This window comes from Hemicordylus capensis, chromosome 3 (assembly GCF_027244095.1).
Source record: "Hemicordylus capensis ecotype Gifberg chromosome 3, rHemCap1.1.pri, whole genome shotgun sequence".
Taxonomy (NCBI): Eukaryota; Metazoa; Chordata; class Lepidosauria; order Squamata; family Cordylidae; genus Hemicordylus; species Hemicordylus capensis.
Genome location: NC_069659.1, coordinates 329,506,745 through 329,530,918, shown reverse-complemented (window position 1 = coordinate 329,530,918; position 24,174 = coordinate 329,506,745). Strand labels below are relative to the sequence as shown.

Below are 24,174 nucleotides of genomic sequence, written 5' to 3'. Positions count from 1 at the left end.
CAGCTGCCTTGGGGTGAGAGCCAGCAAGGGCGGGCATTAGGAGCATGCCTCGCTGTCTGTGGCGGGCAGGAAGCAGTGACCACCTGTGGGGAGGCCACCACCACGCCGCCTCCATTGCCTCTGGGGGAGGCTGCCAGCAGGGTAGATAATGCATTGCCACCAAGGGAGGGCTGTGGGTGAGAACACTGGCTGCTGCCCATGCATGCCCTCCCCACGCCACTGCTCCCTCTCTCTTCAAGGGCTCTCCCAGCACTGAGAAAGCCTCTGGGCCAGTCACTTCTTTCTCAGCCTAACCTACTTCACAGGGTTGTTGTGAGGAGAAACCAAAGTATGCAGAACACCGCTCTGGGCTCCTTGGAGGAAGAGCGGGATATAACATGTAATAAATAATAAATAAAACAGTACTGTAAGGAGGTCAACACGGTGGGAAATGGCTCTCACACTGAAGTGGTGTGGGGATTCCCCCCCCCTCCCTTGATTGATATACACCCTCCACGACTTTGAAAACGCCCGTCTCGGCTCAGCCACCCGAGTAAGCCGGGAAGCAGGAGCTGGATGGTGCAGACGAGACGCGCGCACATGCAGGCACACACACACCCCTGCCCCGCGGAGCTCCCACACTAACGAGGCGACGCTCCTCTCCCCATCCCGGCAGAAACCGGGGGCCAGGGGGCCAGAGATCCCGTCCTTCGAAGCAAAAAAAAAGGCGTCCCGGAGCAACGATCGTCGAGGTAGGTAAATGGCACGAAGGATTCTTGGCCCCGGCGGCGGGGCAGGTCCTCCCACCCGCCTCTGCCGCACTCCGCTCCACTGCAGCAGCCGCTTCCTCATCCGATCTCTGCTCTCTTTGCATTTCGAGTCGGCGTCTTGTCTCCCAGTCCTCTCCCGCAGCTATATCTATTGCTCCCTCACGCCCCTTGTTATTAACAATGCATCTGAAGCCTAAACAGGGCCTGCCCTTGCGGCTGCCTGTCTGCGGCGGCCGATAAGGAGCTGAGCTTTGCTGGGCATCTTCTTCCCTCCTCCTCTTCCTCCTGCCGGCTGCCAAGGCGCTGCAGCTGTTTTTGTTGCCCTCCCAAACCGGGAGCCTGCACGTTGGACAGGCTGGGCGGGGAGATGCCAGCAGCGAGACTCGCACCCCCCTCGGTCATTGCAAAGGCTGACCTCGGACTGTCTCGCCACCTCGGACTGTCTTGGGTGTTGCTTTCTGGGGCAGCAGCCTGCAAATCCACGGTGGGGAAGAAAATGTGCTGCTGTTGGGTTTGGGGAAGAAAAAAACGAGAAGCTTGTCCTTGTATGCCTAATGTGAATGCGCATGCCACCTTCTCAGTGTCTTTCTCCTCTCTGATTTGGTATCCTAACTTGATGCCCTCTCTTTTTTCTTCTCCTTTCTCTTTTCCTGGCAGCCAGGATTTATTTTATTTTATTTTATTTTATTTTATTTTATTTTATTTATTTATTAAAACATTTTTATACCGCCCAAAACTTACGTCTCTGGGCGGTTTACAACAGGATAAAAACAAAGTAAAATATTCGTTAAGACAAATATGGGGTGGGGGAAACACACACATTACAACAGTTTAAAAATTTTAAAATAATATTTTAAAACAGCATTAAAACCATTTTAAAACAGCATTAAAACCATGTTTGGAAGGGAAAAGTCTTTTTGCTCTATTTGATTCCCGCCCCCCGCTTTTTAAGCTGCAGCACCAGAATAGCAACAATAGTTTTTCCATGTACCCAGTCTCCTAACCCTTCTTAATTCTCGAACTTGGGCCCCTAGATGTTATTGGACTACAACTCCCATCATCCACAGCCATTGTGGCTCGGGATGAAGGGAGTTATAGTCCAACATCATCTTGGGGGCCCAGGTTTGAGAACTGTCTTAAACAAATGGACAGTGCACCTTGATAATAAATCCCTGGATGAAATAGTTCTAATCCAAGGCAGCAAAAAAGACTTCAAATTCTAGGAATCAGGAACAGGATTTCCATGCCAGCTCCAACCTGTGAAGACAACAACAAAAAATGTGTACTTTTATTGCTGTCAGTTATTAGTCACTGGGATCAGGTTGGCTGTGAGAGGGAGGTTCTAGCAGCAAGGAAAGTAGGCGGGGCAAAGTGGGGAAAGCTCATTCAGTTCACCCACCTCTCTCTCTCCCCAGTGAGTCAGGAGTCAAGCCAGCAAAGAAGTTTAGAGCATCCTTCGCCTGCTTTTGTGCAGTTTGTTCAGGAGTACACTGAGGTGAGAGTTTTGTCTCTTTAATTCAGAAAAAAAAATTTTTTAACCCTGTTTTCTCTGCATTGAAGTCTGATCCCATGCATTTATACTCAGACATAAGTTCACCTGTGTTCAGTGACCTCTTCTCCTAAGTAAGTGTGCATGGAGTCATATCGTTAAAGCAGAAATAAATACAGTAGAAGTGATGCTACAGCCTTGGACCAGTTTTCGGAATATTGGATGTGAGTGTTTTGAGTCACATATCTTCTTCAAGGATCAATAGGGTCTTCTACTACTACTATTTCTATATCACTTTTGAACAAAAAAAAATTCAAGTGGTTTTTACACAGCCAAAAGAATAACAAGAACAAGATGGTTCCTGTCCCCCAAAGGGCTCACAGTCTTAAAAGGTAGGTGCCTTCATCCTGGAGGGATGCTGTGTTGGGGTTGAACAGGGCCAGTTGCTCTCCCTGTGCTAAATATGAAGAGGGTCACCACTTCAAAATGTGCCTGTTTGCCTAGGGAGCTCTTCTTCGAGCATAGCATTGGTTTTTGGTTTTTTAAAGCAATATTTCAAGTTGCCTTATACTGAACCAGACAATTCGTTTATCTAATTCATTATTGTCTGCACTGATTGGCTGCAGCAATCCTGGGTTTCCGACAGAAGCCTTTCCCAGCCCAGTCTGGGACCTTTTGTATGGAAGCTCATGTGTTCTTCCTTTGAGCTGCCACCCCATCCCTAAGTAGAAAGACATTTTGGTGGCATTCACATGGAACATGGAACTGCGGGTTGCACACACCCCTCCCCTCATTCTCCTGCCTGCATTCAGATGTATTGGAGTAGGAATGTGCCCAAACCACAGTTTGAAATGCGATTCAAGCACTTTTACGGAAATTTGAAAGAGAGCATTAAGAAAAAGGAGAGCAGGTCTTTACCGCACATGCGCAGACACCATGTGCATGCTGATGCTACATGGAGCTTTTTGGGACACATACCTCCCCAGCAGGAAGCTGGAAGGGGCAGCGGAGAGCAGGTAAGGATCTGCTTCCCTTTTTCTTAGTTCCTTTTTGAATTTCCCTAAAAGTACTCGAACCTCTCTTTAAACTATGCTTCGAGAACTTACCTAGACTGGAGAACTTCCCTATACAATCTACAGTCAGTGAGACTGCAGAGAGGCAGGCTTCCTTCTTGCTTGAAGGACAGCCCAATCAGCCCATCGGGTAGGGAGAGAGAAAGGAGCTTCCTCCCTCAACTCCAATCTGGCCGAATGCAGCCTCCAGTGCTGCATTCAGATGCCAGGGAAGCTCCATGGACCCTCTGTTTGGAGCAGAGAAATTCACTACAAACCACGGGTTCAAACTGGAGTCTCCTCAGTGCAACCTTGGGTCACGCTACCAACAGGTCTGGATGTAACAGTAAGGAAACCGCGGGTCCCTGCAATTCCAGTCCCCCGTTATGTGCAAACATGGCTAACATCTCTCAAGTTATAGATGGAGAGTATAAAATACAGCTAAGCAGGGCTAGATCTGGTCAGTGCCTGAATGACCACCTGGAAAGCCCATAAATGTTTCCTTGAGTTCTGTAATTATTCATATAATAGAAATGCAATAAAACATAAAAATATATCTTCCCCGGGGTTGCTTTCATCCACGGAACTTTTATCTCAAAACAAAGGAGTGACAAATTGACTTTAGTTGATTGCATGCAAATTGTCTGCCTGGTGGGAAGATGAGGTTGTGCAATATGAGGTAATAAGGTGTGTGTGTGTGGGGGGGCTTTTTCCAAAGGCATGTGAGAAGGCTGTAAACTAGAAGTATAACAAACTTGAATTGCAAGGCATTGTTCTATTTTCAGTACCATTTGAAGACTGCAACTCCAATCATCTCTGCTCAGAATTGTTTTTAAAGTTTGATGTTGAGTTTAAAATTACAATGTTTAATGCAGTCAAAAAAAAAAAAAGTGACACACATGCCCTTGCATGCAGTCTGAACAGGCTGCCATTTTATTATGCTGCCTGTATAGACCAGACCCTAGAATGAGGTGATAGAGGAAGATGGCAACATTCTTGGGCTGTGCCACTTCATGCTGCTGCTGGGGAAACAACATTTGTCAGTGTCCCCCTGTGTAAAAGGCTTCCTGCCTGTAGAGAAGGGTTATGGCATGGAAAAGGCTCTCGTATAGCCCATTTCCTGATGCGCTAGTTTCTTAATATGCAAGGAGCTTTTTATATGGGAGAATATTCAAAAATGCTTTCCGCACCTGCAGTGGTACAGTCCAGAACTCTGCCACCTGTCCTGTGATGTCTAGAAAAGCAGTTATCCTTGCTTACATTCAGGGTTGTAGCCCCGTGGTGGAAATGATGGCACTGTGCGGTGAAAGAAGGCAACTTAACTGCTGTGCAAGGTTTAGCTGGTATGTTCAGAAAAAGGAAATCATCAAATAAGTCAGGGGCTAGAAATGAAAGAACAACTTTTAGAAGTTTACAGCCTATATTATGGCAAATATTTTTCTATACAAGGAATATTTATATACCGGTTTTCAACAAAAATTCCCAAAGTGGTTTAGAAATGAATAGATAGATAGATAGATAGATAGATAGATAGATAGATAGATAGATAGATAGATAGATAGGCTCCCTGTCCGCAAAGGGCTCACAATCTAGAAGAGAAACATAAGATAGACACCAGTAATAGCCACTGGAGGGATGCTGTGCTGGGGATGGATAGGGCCAGTTGCTCTCACCCTGCTAAATAAAGATAATCACCACTTTAAAGAGAATCACCACTTTTTCTTCCTGCAGTAGCGTTTATACGTTTCCTATGTAACCTTGACAGATTCCTACTAAGCTATGCTAAGCCCAATTGTAGTTCTGTTTCTCTACTTGATTATCTGCTTTCTAACATTTTTCAGTAAGTGACTGTTGGGGAGGTGGAGGAGATCCTGAGGTCATTCACACAATCAAAACCTATGTTTTATCTAGGTTTGGGAGCTGTGTATGCTCTCAATTTTTGGTTGTGTAGAAGCAAGGTTAGAGGAAACCCTGGGTAGAAGTGATTGTGTGGAAGCCAGGTGGGAGGAAAACCTGGATAGCTTTCCCTCCTCCCTTGCTTCCCAGCTGTTAGCTGGGCTAAAAAGCCAGACTAGGTGGCACTGCCCCTCCAGGATCGGGCCTGATCCTGGCGGTCCTCATGCGCAGCCTAACCCGGGCTGGGCTTCCCTAGCCTGGGTTAGGCTGCGTGTGAGAACAGTCTCATTATGTTGTAACTATCAGATGTCTGTACACACATATATGTTTCTGTGTGTGTGATTGTATCTGCGTTTGTTTTAAAAGTGAACCATGGTAGATATTCCTCAAATGCAGGATTCAGATAAGAAGTGTATTGCTGTCCCTGTGTTCAACATAATGTGAATAGCTATACCTGTGAACAGAGCTATACCTGTACTATAAACATATTGTACAAATGTTGAACTTAATGTGCAAATAGGGCTACTGTGTTCAATGCATGTACAGCAGTATTCTTCCTATCTGTATGCCACATTTCAGGAGGCTGGTACCCAGGTTCTCTTTTACAATAAAAGCATGTACTGTCATTCATACAAACATGCACATATGTACAATCTCCTGTATGTACATGAAATGTAAAGTCTGGATAGAGGTACTGTGTATATCTGATCCAACAGATGAGCCTCCCTCAGGGGCTTCAGAAGTGAATACTTCTCTATAATGAATAGTGCAAGACAGGAAACCCCTACTTTTTTGTGTGTTACTAACCAGATGGCCTGGAAGCAGTATTTCTCTTTATGCCATTTTAATATTGGCTCTCGTTTGCTTTTATGTCTTTTTGCTTTATGTTGGCCCTTGTTTGCTTTATTAACACTGATATGAGGACTAAGTTTGTAGTAGGTCTACAGTTTCTTAGTATAAAACTGATAAGAAAGGTAAGTAGCAGGGAGCGTGTTCAGTCAGTGCTAAGCTATAAGAACATAAGAACAGCCCTGCTGGACCAGGCCCAAAGCCCATCTAGTCAAGCATCCTGTTTCACACAGTGACCCACCAGATGCTGCTGGAAGCCTACAGGCAGTAGTTGAGGGCCTGCCCTCTCTCCTGCTGTTACTCTTCTGCAACTGGTATTCAGAGGCATCCTGCCTTTGAGGCTGGAGGTGGCTTATAGCCCTCTGACTAGTAGCCATTGATTGACCTGTTAGAACCCTGAGTGGCTGGGGAAGCAGCAGCAGGCTGCAGGAGTGCCATGTGCCTCTGGAGCTACTGGGATACCCATAATGCACGGAGTTCCAAGGGCCAGGAAGCGGCTGCCAGCGATCGTCAGGGGGGTGGGTAAATTTCAGCAGCCTTCCCCGCCTCCCTCCACCAAGCCCTTCTCACTGATCGTGAGAAAGGGCTCACTTACTAGTTAGAGATGGCTAAGCACTGCTGAAGTCAATGGGACAAGTTAATCAGGAACAACATAGATTACATTAGTTGACATCCTGACTAAATTACTCAACAGAAGTACCGTTGAAATTAAGTAATTAAGTAGTCCTTTGAGTAACTCCTAAGTAGCCACTATTGAGTAATATAGTCTGAATCGATGTTTAGTGGATGATTAGTTGATGTTTTCAATGGGCTTTAATTATGACTGACAGTCAGTGTGTGAGTCATTTGCCTCCACCTATTTCATCTTAAGTGGCACAGTGGGGAAATGCTTGACTAACAAGCAGAAGGTTTCCGGTTCGAATTCCCACTGGTACTATATTGGGCAGTAGCGATATAGGAAGATGCTGAAAGGCATCATCTCATACTGCGTGGGAGGAGGCAATGGTACTGCAATCAAATTATAAGGGAACAGACTTAACTTGGAACTTTAGTTGAAGCTGAGTTCCATGCAACCTCTATTTTATCTACCATATTCTGCCAAACTCTATTCAACCGTATTCTACCAAAGAAAACCACATGGCTCTATGGGCGCCAGGAGTCAAAATCAACTTGATGGCACACTTTACCTTTACCTTGATTTCAACATTTTAGCACACACATAGTAGGCAAATATTACACTGCAATGAAATTATAAGGGAATAGACTTAACTCGGAACTTGAAGCTGAGTTCCATGCAACCTCTCTCAGCCCCAGCAAGCTCCCTGCTACCATTCCCATGAAAGCATCTCTTTCCTTTCTAGGTTAGGATAAGCTGGGATTGGTTGCAGCATCCAAACCCACTAATCTCAGCTTATTTGGGGGTACTTTCTTCAGAAAACCCAAGATCTGAAACTAATTTCAAGCCTCACGTTGAGATCTCTGGTTTTCTGAAGGATGTACCTAAGAATAAGCCAAGGTTGGTGAGTTTAGGCATTGCAACCACTATTGGCTCATTTTAATCTGAAAAAAAGATGTAGTCCCTCATGAAGGGATGGTAGAGGGGAGTGTGCACTCCTAGGACAGAGGGACGTTTCATAGAGCTGGACTTCAACTGAGGTTTCGCATTCTATCTGTACCCATCCTATGTTTATAAATCAACAGCTGAATGTGTCTGGGTTCATAACGTTGTTAAGACTATGCACATGACTGGGAGGGTGGGCAGGCAAGGGAAAGGCTGTGCCAAATTTACCTTTTCTCCCATACAATCTGTCAGCGGTGGTGGGAAGCATGGACATTGCTCCCACACAATCTGCTCTGCTGCACACAGTGTGGCTCTCAGGAGGCTGGGATGATGCATCCCGGCCTCCATGTATTACACAATGCACCACACGGTGAATATGGTGCACTGGTGGATACCCCTCTTTGACGGGCATTCTGTGTCCATTCGGGCTGCAAGTGGTCACATGACCTCAGAACTGGGCGTTCACATGACCTCGGAACTGGGGTTAAGGGCGTGTTCACACCCTTAACCTCAGTAAAAGGCTGGGGTAAAAAGCTGGGTCAGGTGAGTGGGCAGCACCAGGATCCATGCAGCGAGTTTGGCTGCTCATGAGAACAGCCTTTTTGTCTTATCTGCACATGAAAGAAAAGAAAACTGTCTCTCAGGAAAAGCATTTGAGACTTAGAATTCAATTAAGTTCTATTTTGTGTTGAAATATTATCAGTTATTAAGATTTTTCATACATGGCTATACTATTAATATTCTATAAGCCAATTATGTTCAATTTTGTTGAGCTGCATTGGATTAAATCCAAGTTACGGGTTTAGGAAGAGGCTCCCAGCCACCAAGAAATAAATAACGTTGGATAGTCTGAGTGAAGTGAAAGGAAAACAGGCTGTCTTGTTTACATCAGTGGTTTTCAAAAGGTGTTTGGGGGATGTCTTGGGAGCTTAGCAGGGGCTTCTCAAGGAGATCAGTAATGGCAGACAGATTTCCCTGAAAGACAATTTACCCATCACTAGCAATCTTTCCCTGTGATATACAACCCCAAGAGTATTAGATGTGATCTAGGGCAGAGGTGTGCATTAGGTAGTTTGGGAGCTACGGTTAGCTCCTGGACTTATCTGAAGTAGCTCTTGGGGCATTTGCACTTGCTTCTCCCTCCCTTCCCCTCCAGCCAATACTGCAGATCTGATTGGCTGGCTGAGTAGTAGCATGGCCACACCATTTTTAATCCGCTTTCTTTGCATGCTCAGCGTTGCTCTTACTTTCTCTCTCACTAATTTCCCTCCAGTTTCTTCCCACACAAAGCAGCCTCTCTTACTCCCCTTCTGTCCTCCAACAAATGTCTTCTGGAATTCAGTGGTTATGGTATATAAATTCTTTATCCTCTCAATGTACATGTTTGTACAAGCTGCCTCTTTGTGACTGGCTCCATCATCCAAAGCCGCCATTTTGTGACCGACTCCACCTCTCCAAGCCACTGTTTCATACTGACAGCTCCCAAGGGTCTGGCAGTGGGGAGGAAGTAGCTCTCAGAAGCCTTACATCTGCCATCCCCGATCTAGGGCATATTCTCAGAGATGTGAAATGTGCCCAGAGGCACTCTTACCCCTGGACTTCCAGGCCAAAGTCCAGGGCCTCCATACCTCTTGGCGGCCGCCAAATCCTCCTTAGTCTGTCCTAGATGCCACTGTGCTGGGTGGCTGAGTGTGACCTCTGCTTTAGAGACAGAAGGGGAGTGGGGAAAGAAGTATGTGGGATGGGAATATGTTATGTGTTGAAATGTTTCTGCTAATGCATATTTGCATAAATATACCTGTTTTCTGTTCTTACATTACTGTGAGTTCAGTTGCTGTTTGTGCCCTCAAGAACCCACGTGTTAAATATATTGCATGTGTCATGGTGTGTGGGGGTAGGATGGGGGGCACCAAAGGCCTTTAGGTCTAGAATCCAAAATTTCCTAGGTGCACCTCTGAATGTGTCTGGCCAGTGAACTGTGTGAGCACCCTACAACATGTCCCAGAATTCTCTGCGGTTTCACGTCAGATGTGCGGAGGTTTCTTAGCAAACAAGTCAATGTGTACTTCTTGGAGGTAAAAGGTTTGAAAACAACTGCGTTGTGCAATACTGCAAAGGAAAAGAACCATCACGAAACAGAATTTTTGAATGAAAACACATTGTAGCAAACACATTCCACGAGACTTGGAGAGGTGTTTTTTTCCCTTTTGCATAAAGATAAATGGTAAACATCAGGTTGTTTTATTGTCTTGAATGGCTTTAATTATTCTGGTTTATGACTCTCCTATAAATAGTTTGTTGGCATAGGGCAGGGCTGTGCAACTTCGGCCCTGCTGCAGATGTTGGCCTACAACTCCCATAATCCCTTGCTATTGGTCATTGTGGTTGTGGATTATGGGAGCTATAGTCCAAAAACAGCTGTGGGAGCAAAGTTGAGCGGGCCTGGCGTAGGGACTATTATCCTATGAATATCATGTTACATTACTTTAAGGATGCATGTATTCTGTAATAGTACTTCTGCAGAATGGAATGTGATATTGGGTGCACAGTTCAGCATACTGGGAATCCAACCTCTCATTAAGAAAATTAAAAGCAACTAGCTGGGCCAGGCACAGAGCATCTGCGCCTCCAGTTCGCTGATGCTTCCCCCCCACCCCCACCAAAGCTTTTTTGCCTGCCCCCTGCAGCCAGCCACCTTCTTCCCCACCCACTCGCCGCCTTCTTCCCTCGCCCGCCGTCTTCTTCACCACCTGCCAGCCATCTTATTTCCCGCCGACCGTGTTCTTCCCCCACCCGCCAACTGTCTTCTTCCCCATCTGCCCCTGCCATAGTCTTCTTCCCGCCCACCCACCACCATTTTCTTTGGCCAGCTAGCTACCACCATTCACCACCATTATCTTTGCCCGCCGGCTGCCACTGCCATTTTCTCCCCTGTCCCCATCACTATCTGGGCAGCAACTCGCGAACTCTCGCGAGAGCTGCCACCCATGGGATTAGCGATGGGTACGCCTAAGAGAAATATAGATAGATAGATTTGCATGCCTTTATAAGACAATAGGGCCTATTCCTCCTGTTAGGATTGTTCTGTGGTTCAGAACTCTTCCTCAGCTCAATATTTATTTTGTAAATGAAGGTGGGGAAGAAGAAGAGAAAGATGTGTCGTGTAAGTCATGTGGTAGAAGCCCCATAAAGTACATGCATCTGTGTGTTAGATCATAGTGAGCTGTTCCCGAGAATGTTTTTACATAAGATATTTAAACCTTATTATTTTTTTCTTTTCCTGTGTTTGTATAATGCAAGCCTAAAACCTACATAGGCTATGGTTTACATTTGATTTTAAAATGGCACTCTTATGCAATAACCTTCCAACATATGTATATGAGACTGTGGGAATTGTTTCGTTTGCTTGACAATATCAAAGCCATTTTGTTAGCTTGAAACTATAGCTGTTTGAGCAGAAATGCTTTGCAAGGAGAAAACAAGACATCCGGCTTAGCAGGCAGGCAGGCAGGAAATGGCAAGCTTGGAGTTTGGCTTGAAATATATTTGGGGGGAAAGGTCCCTGGAGATTTGAATAATGTTTTAGCAGATAGTGACAGCACTTTGCAAAACCATGTCTGGAGTATACTAATCATACAGAGAAAATATAGTCTGTTACTATAACTTCCTTTTTTCAATGTACACATGTAAATGTCCAGCTAACTTGAATGAAATGTTTAAGCAATTTGAGTTCAATTATATAACTTCCTCTTTTGACCAGATAAGACATTGTTCTGTCCTTTGCAAATGGTCTTTGGGGTCTGATCAGGTCTGTGAATGTACGGGCTCTCTCTGACCCATTTCCAGCTGAAACTGATTTTTATCAATAAAGCAGTTATTTGGATTATAATAAACACAGTGTGAAGGCGGAGTTTCTTCCACAAAACGCCGAAAGGTATCTTATGAGATTGCTCCAAATTGCAAGGACCAGAAACAAAAATAATTGTCTAGCCATTCCAAGCAATAAATCCTGACTCTAGTTGCTCACTTATAAACTCAGTAGAACACTTCCGTGAAATCCACGATCCCACACTGTCTAGTTATTCAATTCATAACTAAAAATGAATGGCCAACATTCTACGCAGAGGAACATCGGCGTTCGGGACGTATCACGGCTGCTGCACAATATGAAAGGCAGCCCTGACAGTGTTGCACAAGAGGGTAGCTGTGGAAGAATTTAAAAAAAAATCTGGGCAGCTGGGCAGTGCTCCCTCCATTGGAAACAGTGGAAGTTCTCAGAGCAGTTGAGCGTGGACTCAGTTTGGAAAAACGGGCCAGTAATGCAAAGAGGCGGGAACAGAACAACATAATCCACAAGAAAAGCATATTGGGATGGAAACCTATAAACTCACAAGCATGCCAGAAGGAGCCATGTGGAATAAATACTGGTGGTTCCAGAGGCATAGGGATAATTGCAAAAGGGGGTACAGCTGCAGCAGGGTCACTGCTGCCCCATCACTGCTCAGGAACCACCAGCCGCCTCCCCCCACACCACTACCACCCCACATTGGGTGCTCTCCCAGAGCTGCTCTAATCCCAGTGAGAACAGGATCACTGGCTTCTGCAGGCCCACCTATGCACGAGCTCAGTGACATCATCAGGCTGCGCCATTACATAGGCACAACTTTGGCAAAGGTGGGCGGGTGGGTGACAATGCAGGCTGCTGGTCAGCTGGGTGAGCAGCAGCAGCAGCAGCAGCAAAAAAGAAAAGATGGACAGGCAGGCAGTTGTGCAGGTAGCAGAGGTGGGCAGGGGGTCATCCATCCCTAATTCATACCCCAGGTCTGCTTCCAAGCTGGCTACGCTCCTGCACAGTTCACTAACCACAGTGCAAATGAATGCACTTCTGAGGACCAAACTGCATCTTACATTAAGCGCTTAATGAGAGCTGATGTGTTTGTTTTTCTAAAATGCCATGCGAGCCTGACCCAGATTAGGAACATAGGAAGCTGCCTTATATAGAGTCAGAACCTTGGTCCATCTAGCTAAGTGTTGTCTACACAGACTGACAGCAGTTTCTCCAAGGTTGTAGGCAGGAGTCTCTCTCCACCCTATCTTGGAATGCCAGGGAGGGAACTTGGAACCTTCTGCCTGCAAGCTCGCAGGTGCTCTACCAGAGCGGCCCCATCCCATAAGGGGAATATCCTACAGTGCTCACACATGTAGTCTCCTATTCAAATGCAACCAGGGTGGACCCTGCTTAGCAAAGGGGACAATTCATGCTTGCTACCACAAGAAAGGTTATGGCAGAGACAAAGGGTTAAAGGCCCTCCTTCCTCCTCACACAGGTCCCAATCCAAATAACCCCCTTCTCCTATTTGGAAAAAGGAAAGATTTTGCCATTGAGTCAGTGTCAACTCCTGGCAACCACAGAGCCATGTGGTTTTCTTGGTAGAATACAAGAGGGGTTTACCATTGCCTCCTCCTGCGCAGTATGAGATGATGCCTTTCAGCACCTTCCTGTATCGCTGCTGCCCAATATAGGTGTTTGAACTGACAGCTTCTTGCTCACTAGGCAAGTTGCTTCCCTGCTGTGCCATTAGGTGGCTTAGCTCCTGTGGGTGGAGGAGAGACTTGGTGTATGTTGACTCTAGTGATGCACTAAGCATAATGTGCAGTATGGCTCTAAGTGGTTCATTCATAGCCAGCCTAGGATAATACATGGTCCGTATTTCTTTCCTTGAAAGAAGGAGAAGCTGCTGGTTCATCTCTGATCAGCTTCTCCACAAGACAAACATAAGCACTAGTTACAAGTCTGCCCAGATTTTTTAATAATGATAGTTAGAAGCTTTTACGTCTGGGTTTTGTTTTGCTTGAACAAGTATTTGGAGCGCATGTAGAGGGGCTATTTGGATAACAGCCCTGACCCATGCTATAAGGGGACATGCCAGGAGTGCATTAGGACCATCACCGAGGATGTCCCAACGAGACATCCCCGTGGCACGTCCCATTTCTTATCATGTGGGTGGGGATGGTATTGACTGAACCAGCCCATTTCCATCTAACATACAGGTTACAATTATTCAGCCACAGTTTGAGTCACACTGATTGACTGGGCAGATTAAGCATGTGACTGAAAGTCTTCCCGTGAAATAGATGAGATGCCCACACAATCTTATGCAACATAGGAACATGGGAAGCTAATTAAAAGCCAGGGTGAACAAATATGTCTACAGTGAGGATTTGGCAAGTTATGCAGGAGTGCTCTGCCAGTCTTGAATACAAGTTTTACTGATTGATGATAGTGGTGCACATTATACTTGTTGTAAGGACCTTTGTGGGCATTTCTCTCAGAAGGAAGATAAATATGTGCAATTGGACATACATTCAAATAGGTGTGCCTAGAACTGTAGCTCAGTGCTAGAATATCTGCTTTCCATGGAGGTCTCAGGTTTAATCCCCGGCATCTCCAGGTAGGTCTGGGAGAGAGTTCTGCCTGAAGCCTTAGAGATCCACTGCCAGTCAGTGTTGACAACACCAGGCTAGATGGACCAATGGTCTGACTCAGTGTAAGGCAGCTTTTTATGTTCCTTTGTCCTATGCTCCTATCAAAGTTTCAAAACAAAATTGTTACGTTTGCGTATAGGGCCCTGGGTGCAAGTATAGGTAAGAATGGAAAATTTTCTTAAAGAGCCAGAGAATAAGCAAGGCAGGATACTTCTTTTGTGGGAAGAAGCCATCTCTGTAGACCGGACTAATCCAAGCATTGATATGCAAGACCTGAGCAGGAAAAGCTTGTTTTGGTCAGAACAAGGCAAAGCTGCTTTTCAGGTTTCCCTTTTTCCTTGCTCCAAGATGAATACAACCAATGAGGAATGTTAGAAACATGAGAAGGGGGGAGGAAATTCCATGCATTTTCTCCTTTAGTAATTTGACACACTTATGGTCTTCCAATAGCTGGCTGATTGATGAAACTTCTTTGTCTCTAGCACCATGCTGAACTACCAGCTATTGCCCCATAAGCTTCTCTCTCACCTGTTGGTCAAAGGCAGCTCCAGGGAAGCAAGGAGGACAAATGACCCTCGAAAAAGTAACTGCCCCTCACCTGCCCCTCCGATTTCTGTTTCAGAAATCGAATATGTAGAGACACAGCTTGCCCACCCAGAAATTCATTCCCCCCACCCCACTCTCCGTTTTTTCTGGTGCCATCACTGCCACAGCTACTCCAGTTATATCCATAAAGATGATGACATAAAGCGTTTCCAAAACTCCCTAGTCAGAATGAGCCATCCTTCAGAATGTTAAATGCAGTGGAACCTTGTCAAGGGTTGTTGCAGACCATTGATCCAACAACTGCAGAGTTATTTGGGTTGGAAACTGGAAATATCTGTGCTCAAAGCACCAAGCCTTGCTCTTAAATTGATGCCCCACTGAAATGAGTGGATGATATGAAGTAGCCATGCTGGGTGGATTGTACCTACCTCTAGAAATATAGGCAAACTTTCTCTTTGCTCGTGCACGAAAAAAAGTGTTTAACAGATTTTTAGTTTTTAAAAAAGACAATGAGAGACAAGACCGAGTTTCATAAAATTATAAATGTTGTAAAGAAACTGGCCAGGACAGGCATTCTCAGACTTGGGTCCACAGATGTGGTTGGCCTACAACTCCCATCATTTCAGTATTACTTTTATTCGGATTTGAATAAGAAAGATGTAGGGTTTTTTTCACAGATTGCTGGTAGATGGCCAGCAGAAGGCGCTAAGGAAGTACACGACAAGATTAAGCATCATGTAAAGGTAGAGTCAGTGTCGACTTCTGGTGACCACAGAGCCCTGTGGTTGTCTTGGGTAGACTACAGGAGGGGTTTACCACTGCCATCTCCTGCAGAGTATGAGATGATGCCTTTCAGCACCTTCCTATATCACTACTGCCCGATATACTGTAGGTGTTTCCCATAGTCTGGGAAACATAGTCTGGGAAACATACCTGCGGGGATTCGAACTGGCATCCTCTGGCTTGCTAGTCATGTCATTTCCCCGCTGCATAGACACCCCATAATATCTCCCTTTGGGATCTGTGTTGACGTTTGAAATAAATTGCCATACAAATGCCTGGGATCCCAGGCAGATAAGCCCAGAGGTTAGCCTCTAGCAAGGCCTATCAGGGAATGGTCCAGTCTCTGTGAGTCTGTTCTAGGTTTCAGTGATTCAGGGTAAGGCCAAGAGATGTCCAAGGCAGTTTTATGCAGGTCTCCCTGCCAACTGCTCACATGAGGAATTGCCCAAGGATATTACTCAGTATTTGGACTCAGCAGTGCAATGGTTCAGCTAAAAGGGAGAAGAGGTTGCCCACCCAAACAAGACTTCAGGGCTGCAAAGGGCAGACCATGCCACCATGCTCCCATGTAGGAGGTCACACACACACACACACACACACACACACACACACACACACACACCCCTAACTTCAGAGGCTATAGGTTTCTTTCCTTTGGAGATCTCTTAGCAAGGATTGCAAAGACAGGAAGAGTTCAAGAAAAGGAGAGGTAATTACAGATCTTTATGTCTTGAAGATAAATAAAGATCCATTATGTAGGGGTTAAGGGAGGAACAAAGGATCCTATGCACAAAGGTGCTGCCAAAGCAGGAGACAAGAAGGTGAAAAGGCTGCAATTCAGATGGAGCTCAAGATCAAAAGTGTTCTGACATGCCAAGCTCCAATTATTATTTAATCTTGGTCTTGGAGCTTGCCTTGATTGCATTTTAGGGTGCTGTTACTCAGTCTCCCAAGTCATAGGAACATAGGAAACTGCCATATACTGAGTCAGACCATTGGTCTATCTAGCTCAATATTGCCTTCACAGACTGGCAGCAGCTCTCTCCAAGGTTGCAGGCAGGAATCTCTCTCAGCAATATCTTGGTGAAGCCAAGGAGGGAACTTGGAACCTTCTGCGCTTCCCAGAGCAGTTCTATCCCCGGAGGGAAATATCTTACAGTGCTCATACTTCTAGTCTCCCATTCATATGCAACCAGGGCAGACCCTGCTTAGCTAAGGGGACAAGTCATGCTTGATACCACTTTAGTCCTTCCTTTTTTGGGCAAGGTAATAGAGCGTGAGGTGGTATCCCAGCTGCAGAGGGATGCTATGGATTATCTAGGCCTTTTTCAATCTGGCTTCCGTCCTGGGTCTGGGATTGAAACTGCCTTGGTCACTTTAGTTGATTACCTATGCCGGGAGCTTGACCGGGGGAGTGTGTCCCCACTGGTTCTGTTGGACCTCTCAGTGGCATTCAATGCCATCGACCACGTCTCAAGTAACAACAACAACAAATATTTATATACTGCTTTTCAACAAAAGTTTCCAAAGTGGTTTACATAGAGAAATAAATAAATAAGATGGTTCCCTGTCCCCAAAGGGCTCACCATCTAATATAGGAATTGGAGTCACTGCTTTGGAGTGGCTTCAGACCTTTCTTTGGGGGAAGGTCCAGCAAGTGGTGCTGGGGTACTACTGCTCAGTTCCTTGGCCATTGGCCTGGGGAGTCCTGCAGGGTTCGGTTTTGTCCCCCAACATCTACAGAGAACCACTGGGAGAGGTAATTCAGGCACTTGGACTGAATTGCCATCAATATGCAGATGACACTCAGCTCTTTCTCTCTCTCCTATTCACCTGATCCTAGGGAAGCAGTGGATGTCCTGAATTGGGGGCTGGAGGCAGTGATGGGTTGGATGGGCTAATAAACTAAGGTTGAATCCGGGCAAGATGGAGGTGCTGTTGGTCAGTAGGAGAGCCAATCGGATGAAGGGATTCAACCAGTTCTGGATGGGGTTGCACTCCCCTTGAAAGAACAAGTGTGCAGCTTGGGGATATTGCTGGACCCAGCTCTGCTTTTGGATGCTCCACCAGAGGTGGTGGCTAGGGGTGCCTTTGCACACCTTCATCTAGTGCAACATCTGCATCCCTTTCTGAAGTTAGCTCTAGCCACAGTTACCCATGCCTTAGTCACGTCACGACTGGATTACTGTCACATGCTCTGCACAGCACTGCCCTTGAAGAATATTCAGAAACTGCAACTAGTGCAAAATGTGGCAGCTAGGATTTTATCCAGAGCTGCCCACTGGGATCATATTGTACCAATTTTGAAAGAACTACATTGGCTGCCAATTTGCTTCCAGGTCCAATTCAAGGTGCTGGTTTTGACCTTTAAAGCCCTTAATGGTTCGGGCCCTGGATATCGGAGTGACTGCCTGCTCCCAAGGGTTTCTGCCTTCTTGACAAGGTCATTGGAGGGGGCTCTGCTCCATGTGCCAATAATGAGGGACACTCGGCTGTCATGCATGCGGGACCGATTCCTCCCTAGCTTTGGATTCCAAAGTTTGGAATGCTCTCCCGGTGGGCATCCACTCCTCAATCTCTATCACAGTTTTTAGAAAGCATGTGAAATCATGGCTTCTTACCCAGGCTTGTATATGAGTGTTGTTTTTGTTGCTGCTGCTCTGTATTCTATGGTCTTATTGTGTATGTTTTTTAAACTTTTAATTTGATTTGTATTTTTATATCCCAATTTAATATTTGTCATTGTTTAATAGTTTTATATTGTTTTAAATGTTCTGTAAACCACCTTGGGATTGTTTTAATGAAAGACGGTATAAAAATCTAACAGTAAATGAATGAATAAAATAAAACTCCTGTTTAAATAGTGCCCAGTCTTGGCATTTTGGTGCTATTAAGGAGACCCCCCCCCCCATGCAGTTTCATTCACCAAAAGATACTTTCGGGCAACTTTATACTAGTAGACAACGAATATTTATATGCCACTTTTCAACCAAAATTCTCAAAGCGGTTTACATAGTAAATAAATAAATAATGAATATTATTTTATTATTAAGCTCTCCCCTTGCTTAATATAAAGACAATCACCACTTTGGAAAGTGCCTCATTGTTCAGTTAGCAAAGTTATGCAGTCTCTCTCCCACTCCCCATGGGTTTGAAGGTCTGCACCGTAGTTTAACCAGCCCTAGAAGCAATCCCGTTGCTGAAGCTGACTGTAAACAGAACACTGATGTAACAGAACATCCTGATATAAGAGTTTCAGCTTTAATGATTTTAGGTAATAAAATGTTTAGTTACTTTGGTTGCAGTGCTCACTCAGTTATGCATGCTTAAGTTCCCACTGGAATTACAAGATCAATAACCATTGGAATTCAATGTGTGCTGCTGAGATGTGCTGAGTGACAGACACTCAAGGGTTCCCCTCCCCATGTGCTTGACAACAACAGTAGAACTTTTCATGCCCTTGAACTTAGAGTTAACTGCTCCAGACAGTACGGAGCCTGATGTAACACACATAACAGACATCACCTTAATATCAGGTTTCTTGGTACAATACATGTATTTATTTGGAAGAATTTTATTTATTTATTTTACCCTTCTTTTTCATAGAGACTCAAAGCCGTTTACAATCAATAAGGCACTCCTGATGTAAACCGATAACTTGGAAAGTCTTCACATTCTTATGCTGGTACTCAGTGTATCTTCTTAAGAATGTTCCTTGTTTCAGAGACAATGCTGCCAGCTTCACTGGCTTCTGGCTGAATGCCTACAGTGCTTCAGATTCCAGTCCTGCTGACTGTGAGCTCAAAATTAATCAAGCAGTTTTGAACATTCCTCCTTGGCAGCACAATTCTGTACATTTGCAGTGGCTTGCGGTCACGTTCTTGCATCAAAGAGGGCTTTTTAGTTTAGAAAAAAGTCAACCTGGAGGAGACGTGATAGGACTCTATAAAATAATGCATGGTGTGGAGAAAGCTGACATATAGTTTTCTCATTCATTCATAACACTAGAACCCAGGGGTCATCCCATGAAGCGGATTGCCAAGAAATTTAGGACCAAGAAAAGGAAGTACTTCTTCACACAATGTGTAAATCAACCTATGGAATTCTCTGCCACAAAGTGTGGTGACAGTCAATAGCCTGGGTAGCTTTAAGAAGGCTTTAGATAAATTCATGGAGGACAAGTCTATTAATGGCTACTAGTCTGAAAGCTATAGGCCACCTTTTCAGGGAAGCAGTTTCAGGGAAGCAGTAGCAGGAGAGAGGGCATGTCCTCAGCCATTGCCTGTGGCTTCCCGGAGGCATCTGGTGGGCCACTGTGTGAAACAGGATGCTAGACTAGATAGGCCTTGGGCCTGATTCAGCAGGTTTGTTCTTATGTTCTTATCATGGTTTGCCTTAAGTCTTTTGGGCAACAGGAAAGAAATACTTAGAATGAAATCATAGAATCATTGAACAGGATGGAGCCACTCTGGGAAGAGCATCTGCAGGCTTTCATGCAGAAGGTTCCAAGTTCCCTCCCTGGCATCTCCAAGATAGGGCTGAGAGATTGGAGAAGCCACTGCCAGTCTGTGTAGACAATACTGAGCTAGATGAACCAATTGTCTAGCTTGGTATATGGCAGCTTCCTATGTTTCCGTGCACATCGCTATTCCATATCCTACCATCGCTAAGTCTAAGCGCGGGTAACTGAAATAAATGACTATTCTTCAGCTGTTTATTCCTGCATCCACATCCCTGCCCTTTCTCTGGTATATTCCATGCTGAGATGGCATATGAATCCTGGCATATGAGGATTGTATGCTCCTCAGGGCAGGAACCAATCCTCTTGAACTTTATGATGCACCGTTAATTTGTGTTGGAAGGGGAAGTTCCCAGGTATGCATGTATACAGTCAGTTATTCGCATGTATGGTCAGTTATTCCCACAGAAACAGACATCTGTATGTGTGTACAGAGTCATGTGTGAATATCTGGAGAGATCAGGGTCTCCTATATCCAAACCTACATTCAATCAATGTCTCCTTACTGACCAGCCATATGTTGTGTCTTCTGTATTTATTTATTTTTATCATAAGTCTCTGATGTCCCAGGGATTACTGGAGAGTGTTATATTAAGAATGAAACGTTCCTGTTGGTTTTTCTTTAAAAATTGCATAAGCAAATAACTTCCTCTTTTGCGAGTTTTCCTCTGCACTATCCATATCAACTGTCTTCTGTTAACAGGTCCATTTTCCTGGAGCCAATCTGAGACCATGATTGATCTGAAGCGAGTGAAGGATTACATCTATTGGCTATATTACCAGTATCTCCTGGTCACCTGCAGCTGTGTCCTGGAACCCTGGGAACAATCCATGTTCCACATCATCACAATTACCATTGTCGCTATGGTGGTATACACTGCTTACGTCTTCATCCCCATCCACGTCCGCTTGGCTTTTGCATTCTTCTCACAGATATTTGGAAGCCAACCCGAAAGTACTGTTTCACTTATGAATTGAACCTGCGAGAGCCAATAACAGCGTTTGCATCCCATGAAAATATCGTCTTCCTCAACTGGTTTTTGTTTGGAATTGTTTCATTTGTTGTTTTGGAAGCCATTTTAAAGAGTGCACGTAGATATTTGTGTGCATGCAGACACCACTTTATCTACACAAATCCAGGCTCTCATTGTACTGACTACTGGGGGTGATCTAGTTCTCACTGAATGCTGACATAACTTCTGTCCAACTCAGCAGTCCTGAGCTAGGTTAAGCAAAGTGATGCGTCCCCTTTGGAATGTGTTGCTTTGTGAAAGCCATATGAAGTCTCCATCAAAGGCAAGTGTTTGCTTTTTAAGGTCTAGGGAACTTGTTTCCTTATCACACTGGGAAACTATAACTCATTCAGGCTTGCATGCCTTTCCATCACCTGTCTGCACAATATCTGTCTCAATGAAAATTTTAATTTTTAACAGTGAACTTCTTTGTGAAGAGGTCAGTGGAAAACTATTAAAGTTACTAGCATGTTTTAAAGTATTTTCCTCTTGATAATTATACTTTTATAAAGGTTTAACAACTCTCCTCTTACAGTACTTGTTTTTTCAGTTCTTCCTTTACAATATATAAGGTTACTTTCCTGGAAATACTTCATGAGAAGTCTAGATTTAAAGCGATGGATTCCAGCCTACATTTCTGGATGTTTGTTTGTTTTAAGGAGTTCAAAAATGCATGAGTTTGCATCTAGAGAAGCATAAGCTAAATCCTGCTCCTGCCATGGGGCTTTCTATCTCCCACTGCAGCTCTCTGTGTGCATATATGCGCATGCACGCACGCATGCACGCACACACACATCCATAATGACACTTCTGAGAGTCCGGAAACCCCTGGAATGATGTGAGATGTGGTGTGGAGGGCTGCAACAGGAGGGAAGAATTCTTTTCCCCCACCATGCCAGTTCCTGCTTTTAAGTTGCCTCTCTAAGCTGCTATTAGCTCCAAAGAGGGCAGTATGCAAGCACCTCTAGTGTGCTCATGCTTTCCTTTTCACAGGTAATAGTAGCTTCAGGAGTTATTTGGATTCTGGTCATCATGAATCTGGAGAAGATTTGCAGTCCTAGTCAAGAGTTAGTCCTTCCCCTCAGGACTGTGGCCCCAATCCAAAAAACCTCTCTCCTTGTTGCTTTTGGCAAAAGAAAAAGGCATCAGGACATCCATTCATGGATTGCCTACATCTCTGTGTGCATTTATGGAGGGTAGGGATGTATTTGTGGGGGAAGAGTAATTGCAATAGTAAACTTGTTTTGTTTTTTAAATTGTTGACATTTGTCAAGAAATAAAGACTCAGAACTTTAGCTGGAGAACTGTTTCCTGCAAATTCTGCAGAGTGGTGTTAGCCTTGCTTAATACCCAATATCAAACTGCTTGCTATTCCATTATTTTTCACAGGAGGCAGAAAGAAAAATAGTATATGTTTGTGCTATGAGAAGGTAGAAGTAATGTCCTAATAACTGCAGAGGCTCAAAAAGCATTTATATGGAAGATTCAGTGCTAAAGTTTTCTTTTTATCAAACAAACGTCAGCCTTGTTGGTTGAGATGTTTTTGTGTTGTTGTTTTTTAATGGTGTTACACTTTATCTAAATGAAATGTGAATGCTAAAGAGCAAGCTTGTGTATGCAGTTGATGTACTTCTCAAAACTACAGGTGAAGATGATTTGAGTGTCAAATATAAATAGCTGTCAAACTGTTTGCACAATTACATGCAGTACGAAGACATTATTATAGATTGCCTAAAACCCTGCATGTTAAAAAAAATGTGATGCTGTTTCTGTTGCAGAGACATGTCTTGAAGGTTTAAACTATCTGAACATGTATGCTGTTCTGCAGAAACAAAAATAAAGTTATTTTAAAACATGTCTGTGTATAATTTTCTAGGGCAACAATCCTTCATCATCACATCTGTAGAGAGAAAGGGGTGGAGCAGCTCCAATACAGGTCCATTGTCACTCGCAGTTATCTATGCCCTACTTTCCAATATAATTGGTTCCCAAACTCTTTCACAATTGAAATGTACACAAAAGCAACTGTTATAATAGAGATGGTGTTGTGTCTGTACAGCAGCCTTTTCGGGTTCCTGGCAGTTGATGCATGCTGTAGGCTTTTCTTCCAGAGAGAGAAACAGAAGAGCTAAATAAATAAGATGGTTCCCTGTCCCAAAAGGGCTTACAATCTGAAAGAAACACAAGGTAGAAACCAGCAACAGCCACTGGTGGAATGCTGTGCTGTGCTATAGGGAAGTAACCTAAATACTATTCAAATGTTACGTTTAAGGCACATACAATCTATGTAGAGTTTCCACACATACAGATCTGTATACATGTACAGTTATTCACATGTTACATTAGTGTACAGTGTACATGTATACAGATCTGCTCACACATGCAGTTATACTATATAACCAAGGGATTTAAGTAAATTCACCACCTCTTTCATTGTTACACTGCTTACAATACACAGTGTGCACCAATATATACTTATGTTTGTATGTGGGATCTTTAAACAGGTTGCAACAGCTGTTCCAGGATATGAGATAGGCTTATGTAAGCTCTTCACTTCCTGGGTGTGAACACTTTTTGACACCTCTCGCATCTGCCTCAAAGCAATTTAAGAGGAGTTACTGTATGTTTGAAGCTGTATTGCAACTGTATTGTTGTACCTTGAGGTTCCTTAAAGACACATTATGATGAATATTCAATCTCAGGTGTGTCCCCCACCCCAACCCACTTTTAGATCTTTCAAATTCTCCTAAACCATTCTCAGCCATTAGGGCTGTTCTCACAATGATCACTATGGTACGAGAAGCCTCCAACCCTAGTTTGTGGACTGTGTGCACTCATGATTGGCCAGCATGAGAATTCCACAAACAAGGTAGAAGGAGGAAGATATGCTCATGTGCAATGTGTATATATACTATAGCTGTATAGATCGATGTGTGCACTTGTATTTGTGCAATGTGTATATAGGCTCCCCTTTCTTTTCCCTTTTCAGCTTGTTCTAACATGCACCCACACACACCCCAAACACGCATGCACCGCAAATGATGAGTCAGTGGTCTGGTGCCAACATGTGTCTATGGCCTGTGTAAAGTTGTGTGGACTTGCCAATCTGAGGCGAGTTTTCCTTGTAGGCACACTGTATGCACGAAGAGAAGAGCAGAAAAAATCTCAAGGTGCGTTATTTTCATTTCTCATTCAGTGTGGTTTGTTTTTGCCTCACCCACTTTCTTTGCA

At 44.4% G+C, this 24,174-nt stretch overlaps 1 protein-coding gene across 2 annotated transcripts; it reads left to right on the top strand.

Moving 5' to 3' along the window:
* Positions 1-501: 501 nt before the first annotated feature.
* On the top strand, positions 502-22,800 carry SPTSSB (serine palmitoyltransferase small subunit B). Of its 2 annotated transcripts, XM_053304975.1 has the most exons (3): positions 502-731; positions 2,165-2,244; positions 20,634-22,800. In XM_053304975.1, the coding sequence occupies exon 3, from the start codon at positions 20,663-20,665 to the stop codon at positions 20,906-20,908; it is 246 nt and encodes an 81-aa protein (XP_053160950.1). In that variant the 5' UTR covers positions 502-731; positions 2,165-2,244; positions 20,634-20,662; the 3' UTR covers positions 20,909-22,800. The 2 variants fall into 2 exon arrangements, with proteins under 2 accessions (XP_053160950.1, XP_053160951.1); XM_053304976.1 differs by lacking the exons at positions 502-731; positions 2,165-2,244 and adding an exon at positions 4,555-4,633.
* Positions 22,801-24,174: the final 1,374 nt, after the last annotated feature.